General features: G+C 39.5%; 1 protein-coding gene across 1 annotated transcript; it reads right to left on the bottom strand.

Annotated features, from left to right (window-relative positions):
* Positions 1 to 15,951: 15,951 nt before the first annotated feature.
* LOC114194914 (uncharacterized) lies at positions 15,952 to 16,967 on the bottom strand. Its single transcript, XM_028085318.1, has 2 exons — positions 16,449 to 16,967; positions 15,952 to 16,083 (listed from the first exon to the last, which is right to left on the bottom strand). The coding sequence occupies exons 1-2, from the start codon at positions 16,965 to 16,967 to the stop codon at positions 15,952 to 15,954; spliced, it is 651 nt and encodes a 216-aa protein (XP_027941119.1).
* Positions 16,968 to 24,056: the final 7,089 nt, after the last annotated feature.

A 24,056-nucleotide genomic window follows, 5' to 3' on the forward strand; every position in this document is an offset into this window, starting at 1 on the left:
CTCTGTGAATCTAGTTTTTAACAAAAGGAGAACCAATGCATTTGGAGTTCTGTGGAGAGAGTTATGATTGAAATAGTGACCAAAGGGCAGAGCTGCCGAGATCACCGCGAATCGAGGAGTCAACTTCCTCGACTTCAACGCTCTCCCAATACTTGTTGTAGGCGTAACTCTGAGAAACACGTGGTCACCAGCCTCAAACTCAAGAGGCCTCATCCTCTTATCTGCGTAGGATTTCTGCCGACTTTGAGTTGCACGCATCCGATCCTGTATTAACCTTACTTTCTCCGTAGTCGTTTGTAGGAATTCTGGACCAAGTACCATAGACTCTTCATCCTGCTGCCAACACAAAGGTGTCCGACATCTCCTGCCATCCAAGGCCTCGTAAGGTGTCACTCCGATGCTGGAATGGTAGCTATTATTATAAGTGAACTCCACCAGCGGTAGCACATCACTCCACGTCTTAAGGTGATCCAAGACACATGTTCTTAGTAAGTCCTCCAAAGACTGTATGGTTCTCTGATGAAGGATTGACCCCAACCAAGGATGGAGGCAAATGCTTAAGAAGACTAAGCATGTTTAGAAAGGAAGTTCACTAATCCTTCATCCCTTTCATTTGTGTTTGCTATTTTTGATTCCCTAAGTTGACTTAGTTGAATCAACTTTAGTTGACTTGTTGACCTTTGACTAGGTTTGACTTGTTGACTATAGTTGACTTGACTTAAGCCAACATGCTAATCTATGTTTATTTGCTTTGTAGTTTAATTCGGAGTAAGAAAGCAATGCTAGGTGGCGCATGGTGATTGGGGAGCATAAATGATGTGGAAGAGAGAGTAAAGCAAAGGCATAAAGCATAAAGTAAAAGGCATGAAGCAAGTGTACCTATTTACCTTTGGTCTCCTTTGTTTTTAGCACACTTTGGCCACTTTTTGGAGACATATGAGACACATTCTTTGTCTCCTTTTGTGCTAGAACGAAATTAGCCTTGCACACACCATAGTTGGCTCTTTTGTCTCTCATTTTTGTAACCTTATTTGACCTAGTTTCTAGAAGCTAGGGTTAGGTTTTTGTAGAGACATCCTTAGGTGTCTTTTATTTGCTTAGAGGCCCCTAAAATCTTCTATATAAGGGGTGCTCCTATACATGTAAAAGGGTTGAACATTTTGAAGTAAAAACACTCTTGTGTCTCAACCATTTGTGAGAGTTTCCTCCCTTGGGAGTGAATACTTTTAAGCCTTATCTTGCATAGCAAGTGGCGGCACACATCCACTCATCTTCATGGTTGTCATGGCTTCTAGCCTAGCCTTGTAGTGGCGTGCTTCTCACATTTTTACCATTTCTTTCCTTTCCATTTTATGTTTTCTTCTTCCTTTAATTGTTCTTGGTTTTCTATGGTTTATGTGCTTTCCATTTCCTTTTTGTTTTGAATCAATCCATCATCTTCTTCTCTTGAGCTTTGTGAAAGGAACCTTCACATCTAGATAGCTTGCTATCTTAATGTCCAGTGGGGATTTCGCTTAGCTTTCTTAATCAACTCACACCATATTCAATAATCTTGAAAAGGAACAAGATAATCCTTCATCATTTGGTATCTAGAGCCTAGGTTATCTTGAATATGGTGTTTTTCATGTTCTAACCTTGTCTTGTGTAGCTATCTTTGAATGGTCCACATAAAAACAATGCTGGCAAAAACTGTTCACGATTTTAAAAGATTAAACTGCACCTGCTCAGTGGTCCAAAAATTACGTTCTTGATGTCAAAAGAAAGCTCTGTGAATCTAGTTTTTAACAAAAGGAGAACCAATGCATTTGGAGTTCTGTGGAGAGAGTTATGATTGAAATAGTGACCAAAGGGCAGAGCTGCCGAGATCACCGCGAATCGAGGAGTCAACTTCCTCGACTTCAACGCTCTCCCAATACTTGTTGTAGGCGTAACTCTGAGAAACACGTGGTCACCAGCCTCAAACTCAAGAGGCCTCATCCTCTTATCTGCGTAGGATTTCTGCCGACTTTGAGTTGCACGCATCCGATCCTGTATTAACCTTACTTTCTCCGTAGTCGTTTGTAGGAATTCTGGACCAAGTACCATAGACTCTTCATCCTGCTGCCAACACAAAGGTGTCCGACATCTCCTGCCATCCAAGGCCTCGTAAGGTGTCACTCCGATGCTGGAATGGTAGCTATTATTATAAGTGAACTCCACCAGCGGTAGCACATCACTCCACGTCTTAAGGTGATCCAAGACACATGTTCTTAGTAAGTCCTCCAAAGACTGTATGGTTCTCTGATGAAGGATTGACCCCAACCAAGGATGGAGGCAAATGCTTAAGAAGACTAAGCATGTTTAGAAAGGAAGTTCACTAATCCTTCATCCCTTTCATTTGTGTTTGCTATTTTTGATTCCCTAAGTTGACTTAGTTGAATCAACTTTAGTTGACTTGTTGACCTTTGACTAGGTTTGACTTGTTGACTATAGTTGACTTGACTTAAGCCAACATGCTAATCTATGTTTATTTGCTTTGTAGTTTAATTAGGAGTAAGAAAGCAATGCTAGGTGGCGCATGGTGATTGGGGAGCATAAATGATGTGGAAGAGAGAGTAAAGCAAAGGCATAAAGCATAAAGTAAAAGGCATGAAGCAAGTGTACCTATTTACCTTTGGTCTCCTTTGTTTTTAGCACACTTTGGCCACTTTTTGGAGACATATGAGACACATTCTTTGTCTCCTTTTGTGCTAGAACGAAATTAGCCTTGCACACACCATAGTTGGCTCTTTTGTCTCTCATTTTTGTAACCTTATTTGACCTAGTTTCTAGAAGCTAGGGTTAGGTTTTTGTAGAGACATCCTTAGGTGTCTTTTATTTGCTTAGAGGCCCCTAAAATCTTCTATATAAGGGGTGCTCCTATACATGTAAAAGGGTTGAACATTTTGAAGTAAAAACACTCTTGTGTCTCAACCATTTGTGAGAGTTTCCTCCCTTGGGAGTGAATACTTTTAAGCCTTATCTTGCATAGCAAGTGGCGGCACACATCCACTCATCTTCATGGTTGTCATGGCTTCTAGCCTAGCCTTGTAGTGGCGTGCTTCTCACATTTTTACCATTTCTTTCCTTTCCATTTTATGTTTTCTTCTTCCTTTAATTGTTCTTGGTTTTCTATGGTTTATGTGCTTTCCATTTCCTTTTTGTTTTGAATCAATCCATCATCTTCTTCTCTTGAGCTTTGTGAAAGGAACCTTCACATCTAGATAGCTTGCTATCTTAATGTCCAGTGGGGATTTCGCTTAGCTTTCTTAATCAACTCACACCATATTCAATAATCTTGAAAAGGAACAAGATAATCCTTCATCATTTGGTATCTAGAGCCTAGGTTATCTTGAATATGGTGTTTTTCATGTTCTAACCTTGTCTTGTGTAGCTATCTTTGAATGGTCCACATAAAAACAATGCTGGCAAAAACTGTTCACGATTTTAAAAGATTAAACTGCACCTGCTCAGTGGTCCAAAAATTACGTTCTTGATGTCAAAAGAAAGCTCTGTGAATCTAGTTTTTAACAAAAGGAGAACCAATGCATTTGGAGTTCTGTGGAGAGAGTTATGATTGAAATAGTGACCAAAGGGCAGAGCTGCCGAGATCACCGCGAATCGAGGAGTCAACTTCCTCGACTTCAACGCTCTCCCAATACTTGTTGTAGGCGTAACTCTGAGAAACACGTGGTCACCAGCCTCAAACTCAAGAGGCCTCATCCTCTTATCTGCGTAGGATTTCTGCCGACTTTGAGTTGCACGCATCCGATCCTGTATTAACCTTACTTTCTCCGTAGTCGTTTGTAGGAATTCTGGACCAAGTACCATAGACTCTTCATCCTGCTGCCAACACAAAGGTGTCCGACATCTCCTGCCATCCAAGGCCTCGTAAGGTGTCACTCCGATGCTGGAATGGTAGCTATTATTATAAGTGAACTCCACCAGCGGTAGCACATCACTCCACGTCTTAAGGTGATCCAAGACACATGTTCTTAGTAAGTCCTCCAAAGACTGTATGGTTCTCTGATGAAGGATTGACCCCAACCAAGGATGGAGGCAAATGCTTAAGAAGACTAAGCATGTTTAGAAAGGAAGTTCACTAATCCTTCATCCCTTTCATTTGTGTTTGCTATTTTTGATTCCCTAAGTTGACTTAGTTGAATCAACTTTAGTTGACTTGTTGACCTTTGACTAGGTTTGACTTGTTGACTATAGTTGACTTGACTTAAGCCAACATGCTAATCTATGTTTATTTGCTTTGTAGTTTAATTCGGAGTAAGAAAGCAATGCTAGGTGGCGCATGGTGATTGGGGAGCATAAATGATGTGGAAGAGAGAGTAAAGCAAAGGCATAAAGCATAAAGTAAAAGGCATGAAGCAAGTGTACCTATTTACCTTTGGTCTCCTTTGTTTTTAGCACACTTTGGCCACTTTTTGGAGACATATGAGACACATTCTTTGTCTCCTTTTGTGCTAGAACGAAATTAGCCTTGCACACACCATAGTTGGCTCTTTTGTCTCTCATTTTTGTAACCTTATTTGACCTAGTTTCTAGAAGCTAGGGTTAGGTTTTTGTAGAGACATCCTTAGGTGTCTTTTATTTGCTTAGAGGCCCCTAAAATCTTCTATATAAGGGGTGCTCCTATACATGTAAAAGGGTTGAACATTTTGAAGTAAAAACACTCTTGTGTCTCAACCATTTGTGAGAGTTTCCTCCCTTGGGAGTGAATACTTTTAAGCCTTATCTTGCATAGCAAGTGGCGGCACACATCCACTCATCTTCATGGTTGTCATGGCTTCTAGCCTAGCCTTGTAGTGGCGTGCTTCTCACATTTTTACCATTTCTTTCCTTTCCATTTTATGTTTTCTTCTTCCTTTAATTGTTCTTGGTTTTCTATGGTTTATGTGCTTTCCATTTCCTTTTTGTTTTGAATCAATCCATCATCTTCTTCTCTTGAGCTTTGTGAAAGGAACCTTCACATCTAGATAGCTTGCTATCTTAATGTCCAGTGGGGATTTCGCTTAGCTTTCTTAATCAACTCACACCATATTCAATAATCTTGAAAAGGAACAAGATAATCCTTCATCATTTGGTATCTAGAGCCTAGGTTATCTTGAATATGGTGTTTTTCATGTTCTAACCTTGTCTTGTGTAGCTATCTTTGAATGGTCCACATAAAAACAATGCTGGCAAAAACTGTTCACGATTTTAAAAGATTAAACTGCACCTGCTCAGTGGTCCAAAAATTACGTTCTTGATGTCAAAAGAAAGCTCTGTGAATCTAGTTTTTAACAAAAGGAGAACCAATGCATTTGGAGTTCTGTGGAGAGAGTTATGATTGAAATAGTGACCAAAGGGCAGAGCTGCCGAGATCACCGCGAATCGAGGAGTCAACTTCCTCGACTTCAACGCTCTCCCAATACTTGTTGTAGGCGTAACTCTGAGAAACACGTGGTCACCAGCCTCAAACTCAAGAGGCCTCATCCTCTTATCTGCGTAGGATTTCTGCCGACTTTGAGTTGCACGCATCCGATCCTGTATTAACCTTACTTTCTCCGTAGTCGTTTGTAGGAATTCTGGACCAAGTACCATAGACTCTTCATCCTGCTGCCAACACAAAGGTGTCCGACATCTCCTGCCATCCAAGGCCTCGTAAGGTGTCACTCCGATGCTGGAATGGTAGCTATTATTATAAGTGAACTCCACCAGCGGTAGCACATCACTCCACGTCTTAAGGTGATCCAAGACACATGTTCTTAGTAAGTCCTCCAAAGACTGTATGGTTCTCTGATGAAGGATTGACCCCAACCAAGGATGGAGGCAAATGCTTAAGAAGACTAAGCATGTTTAGAAAGGAAGTTCACTAATCCTTCATCCCTTTCATTTGTGTTTGCTATTTTTGATTCCCTAAGTTGACTTAGTTGAATCAACTTTAGTTGACTTGTTGACCTTTGACTAGGTTTGACTTGTTGACTATAGTTGACTTGACTTAAGCCAACATGCTAATCTATGTTTATTTGCTTTGTAGTTTAATTAGGAGTAAGAAAGCAATGCTAGGTGGCGCATGGTGATTGGGGAGCATAAATGATGTGGAAGAGAGAGTAAAGCAAAGGCATAAAGCATAAAGTAAAAGGCATGAAGCAAGTGTACCTATTTACCTTTGGTCTCCTTTGTTTTTAGCACACTTTGGCCACTTTTTGGAGACATATGAGACACATTCTTTGTCTCCTTTTGTGCTAGAACGAAATTAGCCTTGCACACACCATAGTTGGCTCTTTTGTCTCTCATTTTTGTAACCTTATTTGACCTAGTTTCTAGAAGCTAGGGTTAGGTTTTTGTAGAGACATCCTTAGGTGTCTTTTATTTGCTTAGAGGCCCCTAAACTCTTCTATATAAGGGGTGCTCCTATACATGTAAAAGGGTTGAACATTTTGAAGTAAAAACACTCTTGTGTCTCAACCATTTGTGAGAGTTTCCTCCCTTGGGAGTGAATACTTTTAAGCCTTATCTTGCATAGCAAGTGGCGGCACACATCCACTCATCTTCATGGTTGTCATGGCTTCTAGCCTAGCCTTGTAGTGGCGTGCTTCTCACATTTTTACCATTTCTTTCCTTTCCATTTTATGTTTTCTTCTTCCTTTAATTGTTCTTGGTTTTCTATGGTTTATGTGCTTTCCATTTCCTTTTTGTTTTGAATCAATCCATCATCTTCTTCTCTTGAGCTTTGTGAAAGGAACCTTCACATCTAGATAGCTTGCTATCTTAATGTCCAGTGGGGATTTCGCTTAGCTTTCTTAATCAACTCACACCATATTCAATAATCTTGAAAAGGAACAAGATAATCCTTCATCATTTGGTATCTAGAGCCTAGGTTATCTTGAATATGGTGTTTTTCATGTTCTAACCTTGTCTTGTGTAGCTATCTTTGAATGGTCCACATAAAAACAATGCTGGCAAAAACTGTTCACGATTTTAAAAGATTAAACTGCACCTGCTCAGTGGTCCAAAAATTACGTTCTTGATGTCAAAAGAAAGCTCTGTGAATCTAGTTTTTAACAAAAGGAGAACCAATGCATTTGGAGTTCTGTGGAGAGAGTTATGATTGAAATAGTGACCAAAGGGCAGAGCTGCCGAGATCACCGCGAATCGAGGAGTCAACTTCCTCGACTTCAACGCTCTCCCAATACTTGTTGTAGGCGTAACTCTAAGAAACACGTGGTCACCAGCCTCAAACTCAAGAGGCCTCATCCTCTTATCTGCGTAGGATTTCTGCCGACTTTGAGTTGCACGCATCCGATCCTGTATTAACCTTACTTTCTCCGTAGTCGTTTGTAGGAATTCTGGACCAAGTACCATAGACTCTTCATCCTGCTGCCAACACAAAGGTGTCCGACATCTCCTGCCATCCAAGGCCTCGTAAGGTGTCACTCCGATGCTGGAATGGTAGCTATTATTATAAGTGAACTCCACCAGCGGTAGCACATCACTCCACGTCTTAAGGTGATCCAAGACACATGTTCTTAGTAAGTCCTCCAAAGACTGTATGGTTCTCTGATGAAGGATTGACCCCAACCAAGGATGGAGGCAAATGCTTAAGAAGACTAAGCATGTTTAGAAAGGAAGTTCACTAATCCTTCATCCCTTTCATTTGTGTTTGCTATTTTTGATTCCCTAAGTTGACTTAGTTGAATCAACTTTAGTTGACTTGTTGACCTTTGACTAGGTTTGACTTGTTGACTATAGTTGACTTGACTTAAGCCAACATGCTAATCTATGTTTATTTGCTTTGTAGTTTAATTAGGAGTAAGAAAGCAATGCTAGGTGGCGCATGGTGATTGGGGAGCATAAATGATGTGGAAGAGAGAGTAAAGCAAAGGCATAAAGCATAAAGTAAAAGGCATGAAGCAAGTGTACCTATTTACCTTTGGTCTCCTTTGTTTTTAGCACACTTTGGCCACTTTTTGGAGACATATGAGACACATTCTTTGTCTCCTTTTGTGCTAGAACGAAATTAGCCTTGCACACACCATAGTTGGCTCTTTTGTCTCTCATTTTTGTAACCTTATTTGACCTAGTTTCTAGAAGCTAGGGTTAGGTTTTTGTAGAGACATCCTTAGGTGTCTTTTATTTGCTTAGAGGCCCCTAAACTCTTCTATATAAGGGGTGCTCCTATACATGTAAAAGGGTTGAACATTTTGAAGTAAAAACACTCTTGTGTCTCAACCATTTGTGAGAGTTTCCTCCCTTGGGAGTGAATACTTTTAAGCCTTATCTTGCATAGCAAGTGGCGGCACACATCCACTCATCTTCATGGTTGTCATGGCTTCTAGCCTAGCCTTGTAGTGGCGTGCTTCTCACATTTTTACCATTTCTTTCCTTTCCATTTTATGTTTTCTTCTTCCTTTAATTGTTCTTGGTTTTCTATGGTTTATGTGCTTTCCATTTCCTTTTTGTTTTGAATCAATCCATCATCTTCTTCTCTTGAGCTTTGTGAAAGGAACCTTCACATCTAGATAGCTTGCTATCTTAATGTCCAGTGGGGATTTCGCTTAGCTTTCTTAATCAACTCACACCATATTCAATAATCTTGAAAAGGAACAAGATAATCCTTCATCATTTGGTATCTAGAGCCTAGGTTATCTTGAATATGGTGTTTTTCATGTTCTAACCTTGTCTTGTGTAGCTATCTTTGAATGGTCCACATAAAAACAATGCTGGCAAAAACTGTTCACAATTTTAAAAGATTAAACTGCACCTGCTCAGTGGTCCAAAAATTACGTTCTTGATGTCAAAAGAAAGCTTTGTGAATCTAGTTTTTAACAAAAGGAGAACCAATGCATTTGGAGTTCTGTGGAGAGAGTTATGATTGAAATAGTGAGCAAAGGTCAGAGCTGCCGAGATCACCGCGAATCGAGGAGTCAACTTCATCGACTTCAATGCTCTCCCAATACTTGTTGTAGGTGTAACTCTAAGAAACACGTGGTCACCAGCCTCAAACTCAAGAGGCCTCATCCTCTTATCTGCGTAGGATTTCTGCCGACTTTGAGTTGCACGCATCCGATCATGTATTAACCTTACTTTCTCCGTAGTCTTTTGTAGGAATTCTGGACCAAGTACCATAGACTCTTCATCCTGCTGCCAACACAAAGGTGTCCGACATCTCCTGCCATACAAGGCCTCGTAAGGTGTCATTCCGATGCTGGAATGGTAGCTATTATTATAAGTGAACTCCACCAGCAGTAGCACATCACTCCACGTCCTAAGGTGATCCAGGACACATGTTCTTAGTAAGTCCTCCAAAGACTGTATGGTTCTCTGATGAAGGATTGACCCCAACCAAGGATGGAGGCAAATGCTTAAGAAGACTAAGCATGTTTAGAAAGGAAGTTCACTAATCCTTCATCCCTTTCATTTGTGTTTGCTATTTTTGATTCCCTAAGTTGACTTAGTTGAATCAACTTTAGTTGACTTGTTGACCTTTGACTAGGTTTGACTTGTTGACTATAGTTGACTTGAGGATATGTTTTTCAGGTTATGTTTGGCAGTTTTGGCTACTGTTTTTGTTACTCTTCTTACTCCTAAATGTGTTTGGATAATATGTCTTTTGATGCTTACTCTTTGAGCCTCAAATCCATGAGTTTAAATGCATGATAGCTACATGTTTGTGTCTTTGTGTATGTCATGTTGAGTCTTTAAATGTGCCTAACTTTTGCTTGAGTCATATGTCATATGTTAACTTGAAGTTTTCTTATTCTTATTTTTCCAAGTATTTGAATATTGCATTCACTTTATGTCTTGCTTGATGTATGCTCCATGAAATTGATTTTGGCCTAAAACTTGAGGAACGAAGTGTCCAAGCCACCTAAAACTCTTTCTCACCATTTTATGAAACTAGTTGTGGAAAGAAGAAAATTTTACACCAATTTTTGCCTAAAAACCGAGAGCAACCTTGCTCCTTGGTGAACTAAAAGTGTGTTTTTCACTAGGTGTTATGCTACTAGTTTTTCATACTTGAGAATTGGGTGATATTGGCTAATTAGTTTCATGCTTTAACTTGGTTATGATCTTTCTTGGTGTATGCATGATTTAAGACTTGAAGATGCTATTGTCAAGTGTTTTCCATAGAGTCTTTAAAATGTGCTTTTCTTGTTTTAGTCTTGTTAAAAGTTTTGTCTCAAACTTTTCTTCTTTAGAGTTTAGCTTTCCTTGTTTTTGTGCTTTTCTTGCTTGTCACTAGGTGTTCTTTGTTTTGTCTTAGTAGTTTTCTTTTCTTGAAACTCTTGGGATGTTGTGGCCGAATCACTTGTATTGCATTTGAAAGGTTTTGAACAAGTTTTTAAAAGTGTTTGCTTCACTCCTTTGGTGGATGTTGAGTGCTAGCCTTGCCTTGTTACTTTGGGAGAGTGATCTAAACACTTGGGTTACATTTTGGGTTGGATTTGGTCTCGGTTTTCATGTTTTCTAACCTCTAATCCATTTATTTTGTCTCAGATTTGAGTGTTTTTGTTGTAGGAATCATGGCAAGTTCATCAAATGCACCTACACCAAACAAAAACAATACATTGATGAGATTGCTTCGGGATTTGGAGTTGTCTAGGAAGGAGGCCTTTGAACAATTGAGAAAAGACAAGGAGCAAAGTGACCTAAGAATCCAAGAGCACATTCAAAGGCTTGAAGCTAGGGAGAAAGAAAGAGAGCCTAGGAAAATAGGGCATTCTAGGCGCAACCCATCACAAGAGAAGCAAACTCCAAAGATTCCTAAGTTCTATGGTGGAAGTGATCCCAAAATCTTCCTTGATTGGGAAGCTAAAGTTGATCAAATTTTCATTGAAAATCATGTAAGTGAATACTTTTGGAGTTTTAGAACTTTTGGAGTACGCCAATTGATGAGTTCAAATTTTTGCCCTCATTTAATATTTAAATTTGGGGATTTAATTGAATTTTCTGTGCTTAAAGATTGATTTAATTAGGATTTGTGATTATTGGATTTATTGAGTAAGTTTGGTAAAAGTGGCGTAAAAATTGATTTTAGTTGCATAAAATATTATTGGATATTCTAACATTTGTTAATGCAGCTGGAATTTATTTTTGGTCAATTAATAGTGTGATTTTGAAATATTCAAAGTTACAAAATAAGTCCAAAATCAAGAAATTCTGAAAAAGAATAAATCAGGAGCTAAATGCACCCCCAGTTTTTATTTGCACACTCCTTGCTCAAGTGGACCACAAAAACCTGTTCTGCACCCCCAGTTTTCACTACGTTGCACCCCTCCTACCACTTAAACTCCACTAAACCAGATCATGCCATGTGGCAATCCCCACCTCTTAAAATTAGCCAACCAGAACAAGCCACGTGTCATAATCCCCACCTCTTAAAATTAGCCAACCAAAGCAAGCCACGTGGCAACAATCCTTGCACTAACAAGCTGTCCAATGGAAGGCTGCCACGTCATCATCTCCATCTCCCAAAACCCTAACCCTAATTTTCTCCTCTCCTTCCACCCACCATGGCAGCCGCCGCCGCCATCTCCTTCCACCACCATGGCAGCCGCCGCCGCACCTCCTCACCTCTTCCGGCCACCGCGACGCACCAGCAGCCATGGCAGCCACCAGCCACCTCCATCACGTAATCTTCTCCGTGAGCTTTTTCGCAACACCACCACGTCCCAACTTACTCCTCCATCTCTCCCGCAACTCACCTCGGCGGCCACCAAAGCACGAGTTCCGCCACCATCAACAGCACAACAACTAACAGCGCGCCACCGTTCTCGCCACCACTGCGAGTTCCCGCAACCACCATGAGCACCGCGCCTCCATCTTGTTTCTCACCTCCACCAACGCGCAACCAACCTCTGCAGCGCAAGGTCCGCGACGCATCAGCAGCAACAACGCGAACTCTTCGCTGGAATCTACACCACGCCACAGCTCCTCCACGAACAGCATCTTCTTCGTCATTCACTCGCGCCACAACAGATCGCGCAAGCTCCGCCGCACCACGCACCACCATCTGCGCGAACCAGCACTGCGACGTGTCACCACCACGCACCACCAGAGGAGAAGAGAAGCTGCAGCAGTGCCGCCACGCTCGCCGGAGAAGAAGCCGGAGCAACCGCCGTCAGCCGCGCAGCCAGGGAGAGGAGTGTGAGAGTGAAACCCTAATTCTGGAGAGAGAGTACTCTGCACCACGTGTTAGCATCTGATAGGCAGTCAACTGGTCAAACTCTGGTCAAACTGGTCAAACTCTGGTCAATTCTGTAAAAATGCTTAAATGCGAGGTGCAGAATTGGAAATTGGACAGGAATTAAGTTGCTAATTAATTAAATAAAAATAAAAGATTTTAGCAACTGACAGATAAAGCCCAAAGTCCAGTTGAAGCCTATATAAAGAGACTTAAGGGAGCAGAGGGACGACTTACAATTTTTACAGCTGACAGCTTAGACACTTAGAACTCTCTGGTTTTGGCAGATACCGTCTCCACCACATCTCTCATTCTTTCTTTTATTTTCTTTTCATCATATTATCATGTATTCCATCAAAGCCATGGAGGGCTAAGCTTTAAGGGTTGATTCCACTGTAATTTCTTAAATGGATTCTGAGGTTAGATGAATTTATATGTTTTGTTATTTTGATTATTGTTGTGGTTTTTGTTTATCTATGTCCTTTGCTTCTTAATCGAATAGAAAATAATGATTTTAAATCTACATACATGCTAATCATATGAGTTAAAAGGTTTTTAAATTAAATTGAGACTTTACTTTGATTTTGTTTAGAAACTTTCATTTGATTAAATAAGTTTTTGCCAATAATTGAGACTTTAATTTGATTAGAGGTAATTACTTTAACTAAAATTAGTCAAGACTTTACTTTGATTAATTAAGTTTTCTATTTGGTAAAGAAACAAAGGAATATACATGATTAGGTATAGTAAAATTAATTGAGACTGTACTTTTATTAAATTTACTATGGACAATCTAAACAATTCTCACTTTTAATTGAGACTGTACTTTGACTAAAAGTGAGGATGCCAACAAATGAATTGAGTCTTTACATTGATTTATTTGTAAATCAACAACAATAATTAATTTAACAATAATCTCTAGATAACCAATGAAGAATCTTATTTAGAAAAAGCAGTGGAATTGACCTATTTACTATTACTGTGTTTACAATCTTCCGTGTCATTTTCTTTGCATATCAAAACCCCCCTATTTTTATAGTTGCTAGTTTAAATTGCATTTTTGAGAATCAAATATTTGAGATCAATTCCGTATTCGTTGTGAGACGACTCAGGGTTATCTTAACCCTAACTATTTTCTTCACTACAAACTAGCAATACTGAAGTTGCTAAAGTAGTGGTAATTTGATCGCCCAACGACAGCGATATCACCAATACTTGGTGGCATAAAGTTTGTAAGAATTATGACCAAGGGCCACCCGCGGCTTCTTGGATGGACATTAAAACTCTTATGCGCGCTAGATTTGTTCCTCCCTCCTATAGGAAGGAACTTATTTTGAAGCTCCAAAGGCTTCACCAAGGTCCTATGAGTGTGAGTGAATACTTTAAAGAATTAGAGTCTCAAATGTGTAGGGTTGAAATAAAAGAAACTAACAAAGAGAAAATAAAAAGATTTGTGAGTGGTCTTAGGAGAGACATAAAAGACCAAGTAGAGTTGTATGAGTACTCCACTCTTGAAAATGTTTTCACACTTGCCCTTGGGATTGAAATTCAATTGAAAAGAAAAAGAAGGGCAAAGAAGAGTTACTCACCCAACCACTACTTTAAGCACTCATGGAAGGGAAAGGATAAAAAGAAACATGATAAGTTCCCTTCTAACTCTCATCAAGAACCACCAAGTAAAAGTAAGTCTCCAAGTGATCACATTCACCATTTCACTTCTTCAAGATCAAGTTCCATTAAATGTTTTAAATATTTGGGTTATAATCACATTACTTTAAATTGCCCAACCAAGAGGACCATGATCTTAAAGAAGAGTAATGATGTTGAAAGTGAACACTCATCTCCCCATTCTTTTTCAAAAGAATCTTCTTCCTCTAGTAAAACTAAATTTTTTGAGAAAGACCCTATGTTATTAAGGCGCATGACAGGTCAAGATCAAAGTGAGCTTGAGCCAACTCAAAGAGAAAACATTTTTCAATCTAGATGCAAAATTAACAAATGGGTTTGCTCTCTAATTATTGATGGAGGAAGTAGTACCAATGTAGCTAGCACAAGGTTGGTGGAAAAACTTAGCTTAGAGACCATTCCTCATGCTAAGCCCTACAAGCTTGCTTGGATAAATAAACAAGGAGAAATAGATGTCAATAAACAAGTCCTAATTAACTTCTCTATAGGAAGCTACAAAGATGAGGTGCTATGTGATCTTGTTCCCATGGAAGTCACACATATCTTACTCGGTAGGCCATGGCAATTTGATAAACAAACTTTACATGATGGCCATACCAACCAATACATTTTCTTTAAAAATGGGAAAAAGACAACTTTACTACCTCTATCACCTCAAGAAGTTAATAAGGATAGAAATATAATAAGAAAAGATAAAGAAGAAAAACAAAAGGGGCAAGCTTTCACTAAGGTGTTACTTGCCTACAAAAAAATTCTTCAAAATCAAGATGTGCATCACCCTTCCTTCTCTTCCCAAGCCAAAAAGGAAGGCCCAAAGCACAAGCAAGAGAGGAAGAGTAATCTAGAAAACAAAAATGGCCTAACCAAGGCTAGGGGTAATACCCTTAGAAAGGATGGAACAAGAGCTCATAAAAGGGAGGCGCAAATCCTCCCCCAAATCGAGTCAAGCTCCATCTACAAATGCTTAAAGAATTTGTGGTCAAATTCTCTCCAAGGAGAGGAGGATGATGAAGGATTGATCCCAACCAAGGATGGAGGCATATGCTTAAGAAGACTAAGCATGTTTAGAAAAGAAGTTCAATAATCCTTCATCCCTTTCATTTGTGTTTGTTATTTTTGATTCCCTAAGTTGACTTAGTTGAATCAACTTTAGTTGACTTGTTGACCTTTGATTAGGTTTGACTTGTTGACTATAGTTGACTTGACTTAAGCCAACATGCTAATCTATGTTTATTTGCTTTGTAGGTGAATTAGGAGTAAGAAAGCAATGCTAGGTGGCGCATGGTGATTGGGGAGCATAAATGATGTAGAGGAGAGAGTAAAGCAAAGGCATAAAGCATAAGGTAAAAGGCATGAAGCAAGTGTACCTATGTACCTTTGGTTTCCTTTGTTTTTAGCACACTTTAGCCACTTTTTAGAGACATATGAGACACATTCTTTGTCTCCTTTTGTGGTAGAACGAAATTAGCCTTGCACACACCATAGTTAGCTCTTTTATCTCTCATTTTTTGTAACCTTATTTGACCTAGTTTCTAGAAGCTAGGGTAAGGTTTTGTAGAGGCATCCTTAGGTATCTTTTATTTGTTTAGAGACCCCTAAACTCTTCTATATAAGAGGTGCTCCTAGACATGTAAAAAGGGTGAACATTTTGAAGTAAAAACACTCTTGTGTCTCAACCATTTGTGAGAGTTTCCTCCCTTGGGAGTGAATACTTTTAAGCCTTATCTTGCATAGCAAGTGGCGGCACACATCTACTCATCTTCAAGGTTGCCATGGCTTCTAGCCTAGCCTTGTAGTGGCATGCTTCTGACATTTTTACCATTTCTTTCCTATCCATTTTATGTTTTCTTCTTCCTTTAATTGTTCTTGGTTTTCTATGGTTTATGTGCTTTCCATTTCCTTTTTGTTTTGAATCAATCCATCATCTTCTTCTCTTAAGCTTTGTGAAAGGAACCTTCACATCTAGATAGCTTGCTATCTTAATGTCCAGTGGGGATTTCACTTAGCTTTCTTAATCAACTCACACCATATTCTATAATCTTAAAAAGGAACAAGATAAGCCTTCATCATGATATCACATGGCCCAAGAATTGTACCTCATCCAGCCAAAACTCACACTTCGACAGCTTCCCATACAGTTTATTCTCTCTGAGAATTCCCAGCACCACTCTCAAATGCTCTACGTGTTCATCCCGACTCTGAGAGTATATCAGTATGTTATCAATAAATACGACAACAAACTGATCTAGGTACGGTCGGAATATTCTGTTCATGTAGTCCATGAAAATAGCAGGTTCGTTTGTCACCCTGAACGACATCACTACCCACTCGTAATGCCCGTAACGTGACCTGAACGCCGTCTTCTGCACATCCTCTGGTTTGACTAAGATCTGATGATATCCAGACCTCAAGTCAATCTTAGAGAACACTGCGGCTCCACTCAGCTGATCCAACAGATCATCTATCCTCGGCAGTTGATACTTATTCTTTATGGTCAACTTATTTAACTGACGGTAATCAACACACAACCTCGAACTGCTGTCCTTTTTTTTACTAGGAGTACCGGTGCTCCCCAAGGTGATGCGCTCGGTCGGATGAACTTCTTCTTAAGCAAATCTTCTATTTGTTTCTTCAACTCAGCCAACTCCGCTGGTGCCATTCTATAGGGCGCCATGGACACTGGGCCAGCTCCAGGGATAAGATCGATGGTATAATCCACATCCCTACTCGGTGGCAAATATGGTATTTCATCTGGAAACACATCAGCATACTCCTCCACTACTGGGATCACACTGATATTCTCGGTGGTGCTATTCTTCTCTGTATGAGCCACTATCATAAAACAGGTGGCTCCGGCTTCAACTTCATTTATCGCCCTCTGAGCCGAGATTAGCTCCAATCCCTCATGTTCTGGGAATACCAAACTGCGCCGTCCACAATCAATTATAATGTGATTGTTGGACAACCAGTCCATCCCCAAGATTACATCCAGTCCTTCCAAAGGCAAGCACACCAAGTTCACCTTGAATCTACGACCTGCCACTTCCATTGAACACCCAATGCAGACTGAACTGGTAGCCATTTGACCTGAGGAGGGAGTTGAAACAAGCAACTCACACCCCAAATCGCGTTCCACCAAATTCAATCTCCCCACACACACATTAACAATGAAAGAATGTGTTGCTCCAGAATCGAACAACACCAAGACTGACTGACCCAAATATAAACATGGCTCGAGGATGAGATTACCTGATCGAGTAGCCTCTGTCTCATTTTGCTGGCGATGCCGCTGGTTTCTTCGAACCAAGACTCTTCTTCTCAGGGCAACTATTGGCAAAGTGTCCCGATTTGTCGCATATGAAACAATTGCGACGGTCGCCTGACCCTCCCACTCCTTCTGTCAACTGAGGACAATTTCTCTTCAGGTGGGGTCCGCCACACTGGTAGCAAGTTGGACCTTGAGATGCCTGTGGTCGGTTGTAAGGCATTTTCATCTGTCTAGCCTCAGTGACATTTTTCTGATGTCTGCTCACAACTGGACCAGGGCCCTTCTCCAGGCGCTCAGCACTCTTGGCCTATTCCACCAAGACGGGAAATCTCCTCTCTCGTAAGGGTGTCACCACCTTCTTAAGCTCATATTTTAGTCCTCGCTCAAACTTCAAACATCTCCATTCTTCAGTAATGTTCTGCGAGTAATATCTCGCTAGATACTCAAACTTGTTTAGATACTCTTGCACGGTCATATCTCCCTACTGCAGTGCAAGAAACTCTGCCTCCCTGTCCTGCCGTGCTGTGTTAGGAAAATATTTCTCCAGGAAACAAGTCTTGAAGTTGGTCCAATCGACCTCTTCCTCCCGGGTTTTGATGAGAAACCTCGAGCCAAGGGACCTACAACAAGAGCCATGGCTAGGAGAATACAAGAGGAATGGGCCTTAAATGCGCATGCAAGGCCCAAGATGAACTTCACATGGGCCAAGGAAGATGTGAAGACCTAGCCTAGGACATTTTTCTTGTAAATACTAGATTAGGATTTTATTTTGGGCTTTGTATTTTGGGCCTAGTAGAATAGGATTTTCTTTGGGCCATGTATTGGGCCTTAGACGATATTGGGCTTTAGAAGTAATTTTGGACCAAAAAGGGGAATTGGGCCAAATGGGCCAAGAGTAGTGTGTCTACTCTAGAAAAGCCTAGAAGCTTCTCAAACTTGCTCTCCAAGGATGAGAGTTAGCTTCCCATGGCAAGACAAGTGTGACTTGCTTAGGTGGCAAGTCACACCTCCCACATGCTCCTTTTTGGCTCCAAAATTCAACTTTCTAGACTCCTTTTTCCCTCCACTTTTTGGAGACCCCTTGGTCTCATTTTAGCCTATAAATAGAAGGCTTAGGAGATGTATTTTTCAGCTTGAAATTGAGTAATGAATTGCTGCCCAAATTTGTGCACAAATCTCTTTTGAGCTCACCTTAGAGTAAACTCTTCTCTAGTTTACTCTAGTCTTCTTCCTTAGGAGTTGGCCTCACCTCTCTTAAGAATCCTTTCACCTACACCAAACCAAACACCTTAAGCTTGTTTCCTTCATGCTTCCGCATCCAACACCATCCATGGAGCCTCCATTCTTCATGCAAGCTTCAATGGAGACAAGAAGAAGCCATCATGTGGTATCATGAGCCTTGGTTTTAGTGAGTTAAATGCTTCTTCTCCATTTTTTTTTTCAATTCCGTGTTGTTCATCACTTCTCCTACTTGTCTTGCTGTTTTTGTTCATTTTATTTTGAGTATTAATGTCTTTTTACTTTGGTTCATCTTCATTTGCTTCATCTTGAACCATCCTTGTGTGCTTTAGGTGTTCTATTTGGTTTCTACCATTTACTTTTCATTTTAATTGAGTATTTGTTTTTTTTGTTCAGTTCATTCTCTTGATTCTTGAGTTTATTTTGATTTTAAGATCCATATGTTTTGTCTAGAGTCATGTTTAGTCCATATATGTCATTAATTCCTTGTTTAGCTTTTAATTTTCTTTTAATTTGTTGGTGATGTGTTGCTGAATTTTTTTTCAGATTTGAGTGCAGTTTTTAATCCTTAAAAATTAACACTCTCTTCTCTCTTTGAGCCTTGGAAATGAACCTTCACATCTAGATAACCTTAGTTATCTTAATGTCCAGTGGGAATTTTCCTTGTGCTTGCTTAAAATCACCATAAATCACACTAAATTTCCTTTCAATTAATTGTGCTTTGATGCTTTTTCATTTCTGTTTTTGAGTTCAGATTGCTATTTAGATCTTAGCAATGTCTTAGAGTCAATTTCCATTGTGTTTCATTGTGTTTCATGATCTTCTTTTGATTCCTTTAAGTTTCCTTCTCCTTTGTGCTTTTTGTTTCCATTAAAATGCAAATGATCAAGCATAGTGTGGTGGTGATTCTGTTTTGAGGTGGAAACTAGCTGCTGTAAGAGCTATAAAAAGAAAGAAAAAGAGCACAAAAAGAATACAAGCAAGTGCCAAAAAGAATCAAAAGAAAAGATCAAAAGAAAGTGGCAAAAGAAGTACACTAGAATCACTACCATCACTTGAGTTTGAGAGCATTATTTTGTTGCAATTTACTACTATTCCAGTTTCTGTCTGACTACACACTGTTTGTATTTGATTTATCATAAAAAATTGGCCGGTGCAAATCCAAATCTAATTTTTGCCTCTTTTAGCTAAGACATAGAAGAAAAAGTGAAAAAAAGAATCATTGAAAAATGTTGAGAAATGAAAAAATGAAAAATATCTGAAGCAGAGGCTTGAATTCACGTTTTTGGACTGGCAGTGAGTGAAAAATCAAATTCAGTGCAGTTTTCTAGCTTATTTTGGTTGTTTTTCATCCATTCTAGTGTCATTCATTAGGTAATTCATTTGAGTGCTTATCTTGTTTCTTTACCTTATTTCTAGTTTGTCATTTCTTTGGTAATCCTTTGAGTTTGTCATGGTATTATTCACTTTTGGTTTAGCAATTATAATTTTGTGCTTTTCTTGCTTTATTTCTTGACCTCTTTTGGTTTGGTTTCTATATTTGGTGCATACTTCTTTTTGGAGGTGATCTAATTTTCCTAAGGTAGCATCCTAGGAGGTGGAGTACCTAGTCCCGAAAGAGAATCCTCTTTGCTGAGATCAAGAGGAAGTGCAAGAGTGAAACACTTGTGAGGACCAAGCCAAGAAGACAAAGCCAAGAAGACCTTTTACATTTTGTGCACTTTGATTGTATTCAAATTGAGTTGTAAAATTGTAATGCTTTCCTTCTTGTGTTCATGGCCTAGTTAGGTGTCTTGGGGGAGTCTTAGGTACTTAATCCCATCTCCTAACTAGAACCTCTTCTATACATTAGTGAAGCGCTTTTAGTGGTGAAGTTTGAAGGTTCCAAGTGCCTTCTACTTCTACCAAAACTTAGGCCGCATATAGCTTATAATCTTTCTTGTTTTTAATTTTCTTGTTTGATAGTTTAGTGTGTGTCAACTTAGTCTTTGAATTAATTTCATTTAAGAAGTTTTGTACAAAAGTTTCAAGTTCCCTTGGCTAGGAAAGACTTGGTATGTAAGCAATCCAAGTGATTCACCTCTCTTTCCTGGAGGAGAACTAAAAGCTTTTGCTATCTACTTCTTCTTTGAAATTTTCTTTTAAAGACCAAAATCTTAAAAAAAAAAAAATGTCTCAACCTCCTTCTCAATGTATGAGTGCTTCAAATGAAGAAGAAATAAGTTTGAAACAAATTGCCTTTGATTTGAGAGCACTACTACGTTGGAAGGAAGATGAAATAATTGTAAGGGAAAGGGAAAAACAAGAAAGAGATAGGTTTCATCAACTTTTAGATGAAGAGAGGAGGGGAACAAGAAATATGGAAAGGTTGCATGAGAGGATGAGTAATAGGAGTCAACATTTGTACTCCCACACTCCAACACTAGTCACACACTATGAAGAAGATAGTAGACTAGTTGACAACTTCTATCAACCTCCTCCTCCTCTAAGAAGAGAAAGAAGAGAGCCTAGGGAACCAAGAGCCATTAGAATAGACCTCCCTCACTTTTATGGGAAAGATGATGTTGAAGCTTATCTTGATTGGGAAATGAAGGTTGAGTAACTCTTTGCTTGCCATCAAATAAATGAGGAGAGGAAAGTACCCTTAGCTACCCTTAGCTTCCATGGCAATGCTATGTATTGGTGGACTGCCCTCGAAAGAGATAGGAGAATCAATCAAAGTCCTGAGGTCAAATATTGGAATGACCTCAAAGGAGCCCTTAGGAGAAGACATATTCCCTCCTATTATCATAGAGAGCTAATGGATAAGCTCCATAGACTCCATCAAAATAAAATGAAAGTGGAAGAATATAGACAAAAGATGGAGTTATATATGATGAGGGCTGGGATTAGGGAGTCCGAGGATACCACCATTGCAAGGTTTCTTAGTGGTTTAAGTCTTGAGATAAGAGATAGAGTAGAATTGTTGCCCTACCAAGACTTAAATGACTTGGTTCAACTTTGCATAAAGGTAGAGCAACAAATTCTAAGGAAAATTTTTCGAAATGACTACTCTAACTCTTATACCAAGAAAGAATTCAAGAGGGAGGGTAAGCAAGTCAAAGAGGAACCCTCCAAAAGTTTCAAGGAAACGGAGAAACCAAGGGAAGGCACATCTTCACACACTCGCACTAGTGAAATCAAATGTTTCAAGTGTCTTGGTAGAGGTCATGTTGCATCTCAATTCCCCACCAAAAAGACCATGATCTTAAGGGGTGTTGACCACTATAGTAGCCAAGATGAGCAAGAAAGTGAGAGTGAGACTTCTAGTGAGGAGTCTAATGATGAGGCTAAGGAAATCCCCTATCCTTGTGAAGGAGACCTTCTAATGATTAGAAGACTTCTTAGCAACCAACCCATTCCAAAAGAGCCAACACAAAGAGAGAACATCTTTCATACAAGATGTAAAATTTTAGAAAACACTTGTTCTCTCATTGTTGATAGTGGTTCATGTCGCAATTGTTGTAGTACAAGGTTGGTTGATAAGTTGGCTTTGACTATCATTCCCCATCCAAAACCTTACAAATTGCATTGGCTTAATGAAAGTGGGGATTTGACAGTCCAACATCAAGTGAAGGTCAAGTTATCCATAGGGAAATATGAAGATAGTGTGCTATGTGATGTAGTACCTATGGAAGCTTGCCATGTTTTATTGGGAAGACCTTGGCAATTTGACAAGAAAATCATGCATAATGGTCTTACCAATGAAATCACCTTCACTCATAAGGATAGAAAATTTGTCTTGCATCCTTTATCACCATCCCAAGTGGTAGAGGATCAAATCCAAATGAGAAAGAAGTTGGAAAAGGAGAGAAAAGAGGATAAAAAAAAAAGTCCTCCCTTTCTCCCAAGAAAAGTAACTAAAGATGAATCTGAGGTGGGAGAGATTGGTGTTCCTTCTCCCAAGGTCATTCAACATGAGAAAATTTTGACTATAAAATCTTTGAACCAAGTTCTCAATGATGAACAACCTTCATGCCTCTTGTTGTGTAAAGGAACACTCACATGTACTGCCACAACTCTTGAACGTAAGAATCTACCTCCTAAAATTGAAAATCTTTTGAAAGAGTTTGAGGATATATTCCCTAAGGAAGGGCCTATTGGGCTTCCTCCCTTTAGAGGAATTGAACATCAAATAGATTTAGTGCCTGGGGCTAGTCTACCAAATAGACCAGCCTATAGGACAAATCCTCAAGAAACAAAAGAGATAGAGTCTCAAGTCCAAGAGTTGTTGGAGAAGGGTTGGGTTCAAAAGAGCCTTAGCCCTTGTGCTGTGCCTGTTTTGTTAGTACCTAAAAAGGATGGAAAATGGAGACTGTGCTGTGATTGTAGAGCCATAAATAACATCACCATTAAATATAGGCATCCAATCCCTAGGCTTGATGACATGCTTGATGAGTTGCATGGGTCCCTTATGTTTTCTAAAATTGATCTAAAGAGTGGTTATCACCAAATAAGAATCAAAGAAGGTGATGAGTGGAAAACCGCTTTTAAGACCAAATTTGGACTATATGAGTGGTTGGTGATGCCGTTTGGGCTTACTAATGCACCTAGCACATTGATGAGGCTAATGAACCATGTCCTTAGAGAGTGCATAGGAAAGTTTGTGGTTGTCTATTTTGATGATATCTTGATTTATAGCAAGAGCTTGCATGAGCACATAGACCATCTGAGGTCTGTCCTTACCATCCTTAGGGTAAATAGTTTGTTTGCTAATAAAGAGAAATGTAATTTCTGTGTAGATAGTGTAGTTTTCTTAGGTTTTGTTGTGAACAAAAATGGGATCCATGTTGACCCTACAAAAATAAAGGCCATCCAAGAATGGCCTACTCCTAAAAATGTTGGAGAGGTTAGGAGCTTCCATGGTTTGGCAAGCTTTTATAGGAGGTTTGTTCCTAACTTCTCTACTTTGGCTTCACCCCTCAATGAACTTGTCAAGAAAGATGTATCTTTTAATTGGGGTGAAAAACAAGAGTCTGCTTTTCAACAACTCAAGGAAAATCTCACCAATGCACCCATTCTAGCTTTACCAAACTTTTCAAAAACCTTTGAGCTAGAGTGTGATGCATCCGGTGTAGGAATAGGTGCTGTGTTGTTGCAAGGAGGGCACCCAATTGCTTATTTCAGTGAAAAACTTCATGGTGCCTCCCTCAACTATCCCACCTATGATAAGGAATTGTATGCCTTAGTTAGGGCCCTTCAAACTTGGGAACACTACCTTGTGTCCAAAGAGTTTGTCATTCATAGTGACCATGAGTCGCTAAAATATTTGAAGGGCCAACATAAGCTGAATAAAAGACATGCTAAGTGGATAGAATTCTTGGAACAATTTTCTTATGTGATAAAGTACAAGAAGGGCAAAAGTAATGTGGTGGCCGATGCCTTGTCTAGAAGGCACACCTTGTTTTTAAAATTGGGAGCCCAAATTCTTGGATTTGATCACATTCCAGAAATGTATAATCAAGATTCTGAGTTTTCCTCTACTTATGTTGAATATATGGAAAGACCTCAAGGAGGTTTTTATGTGAATGAGGGGTATTTGTTTAAAGAAGGAAAAATTTGTATTCCCCAATGTTCACAAAGAAAAATCCTTGTTCAAGAAACACATGAAGGGGGATTAATGGG

The sequence above is a fragment of the Vigna unguiculata genome, chromosome 8 (genome assembly GCF_037176805.1).
Source record: "Vigna unguiculata cultivar grain cowpea cultivar isolate G323 ecotype 2 chromosome 8, ASM3717680v1, whole genome shotgun sequence".
NCBI lineage: Eukaryota > Viridiplantae > Streptophyta > Magnoliopsida > Fabales > Fabaceae > Vigna > Vigna unguiculata.

Coding starts and splice junctions, on each gene's coding strand:
- LOC114194914 (XM_028085318.1), bottom strand. CDS start 16,967: ATGGCTACCAGTTCAGTCTGCATTGGGTGTTCAATGGAAGTGGCAGGT. Junction 16,084..16,448: donor CATCACCTTGGGGAGCACCG/GTACTCCTAGTA, acceptor ATATACTCTCAG/AGTCGGGATGAACACGTAGA.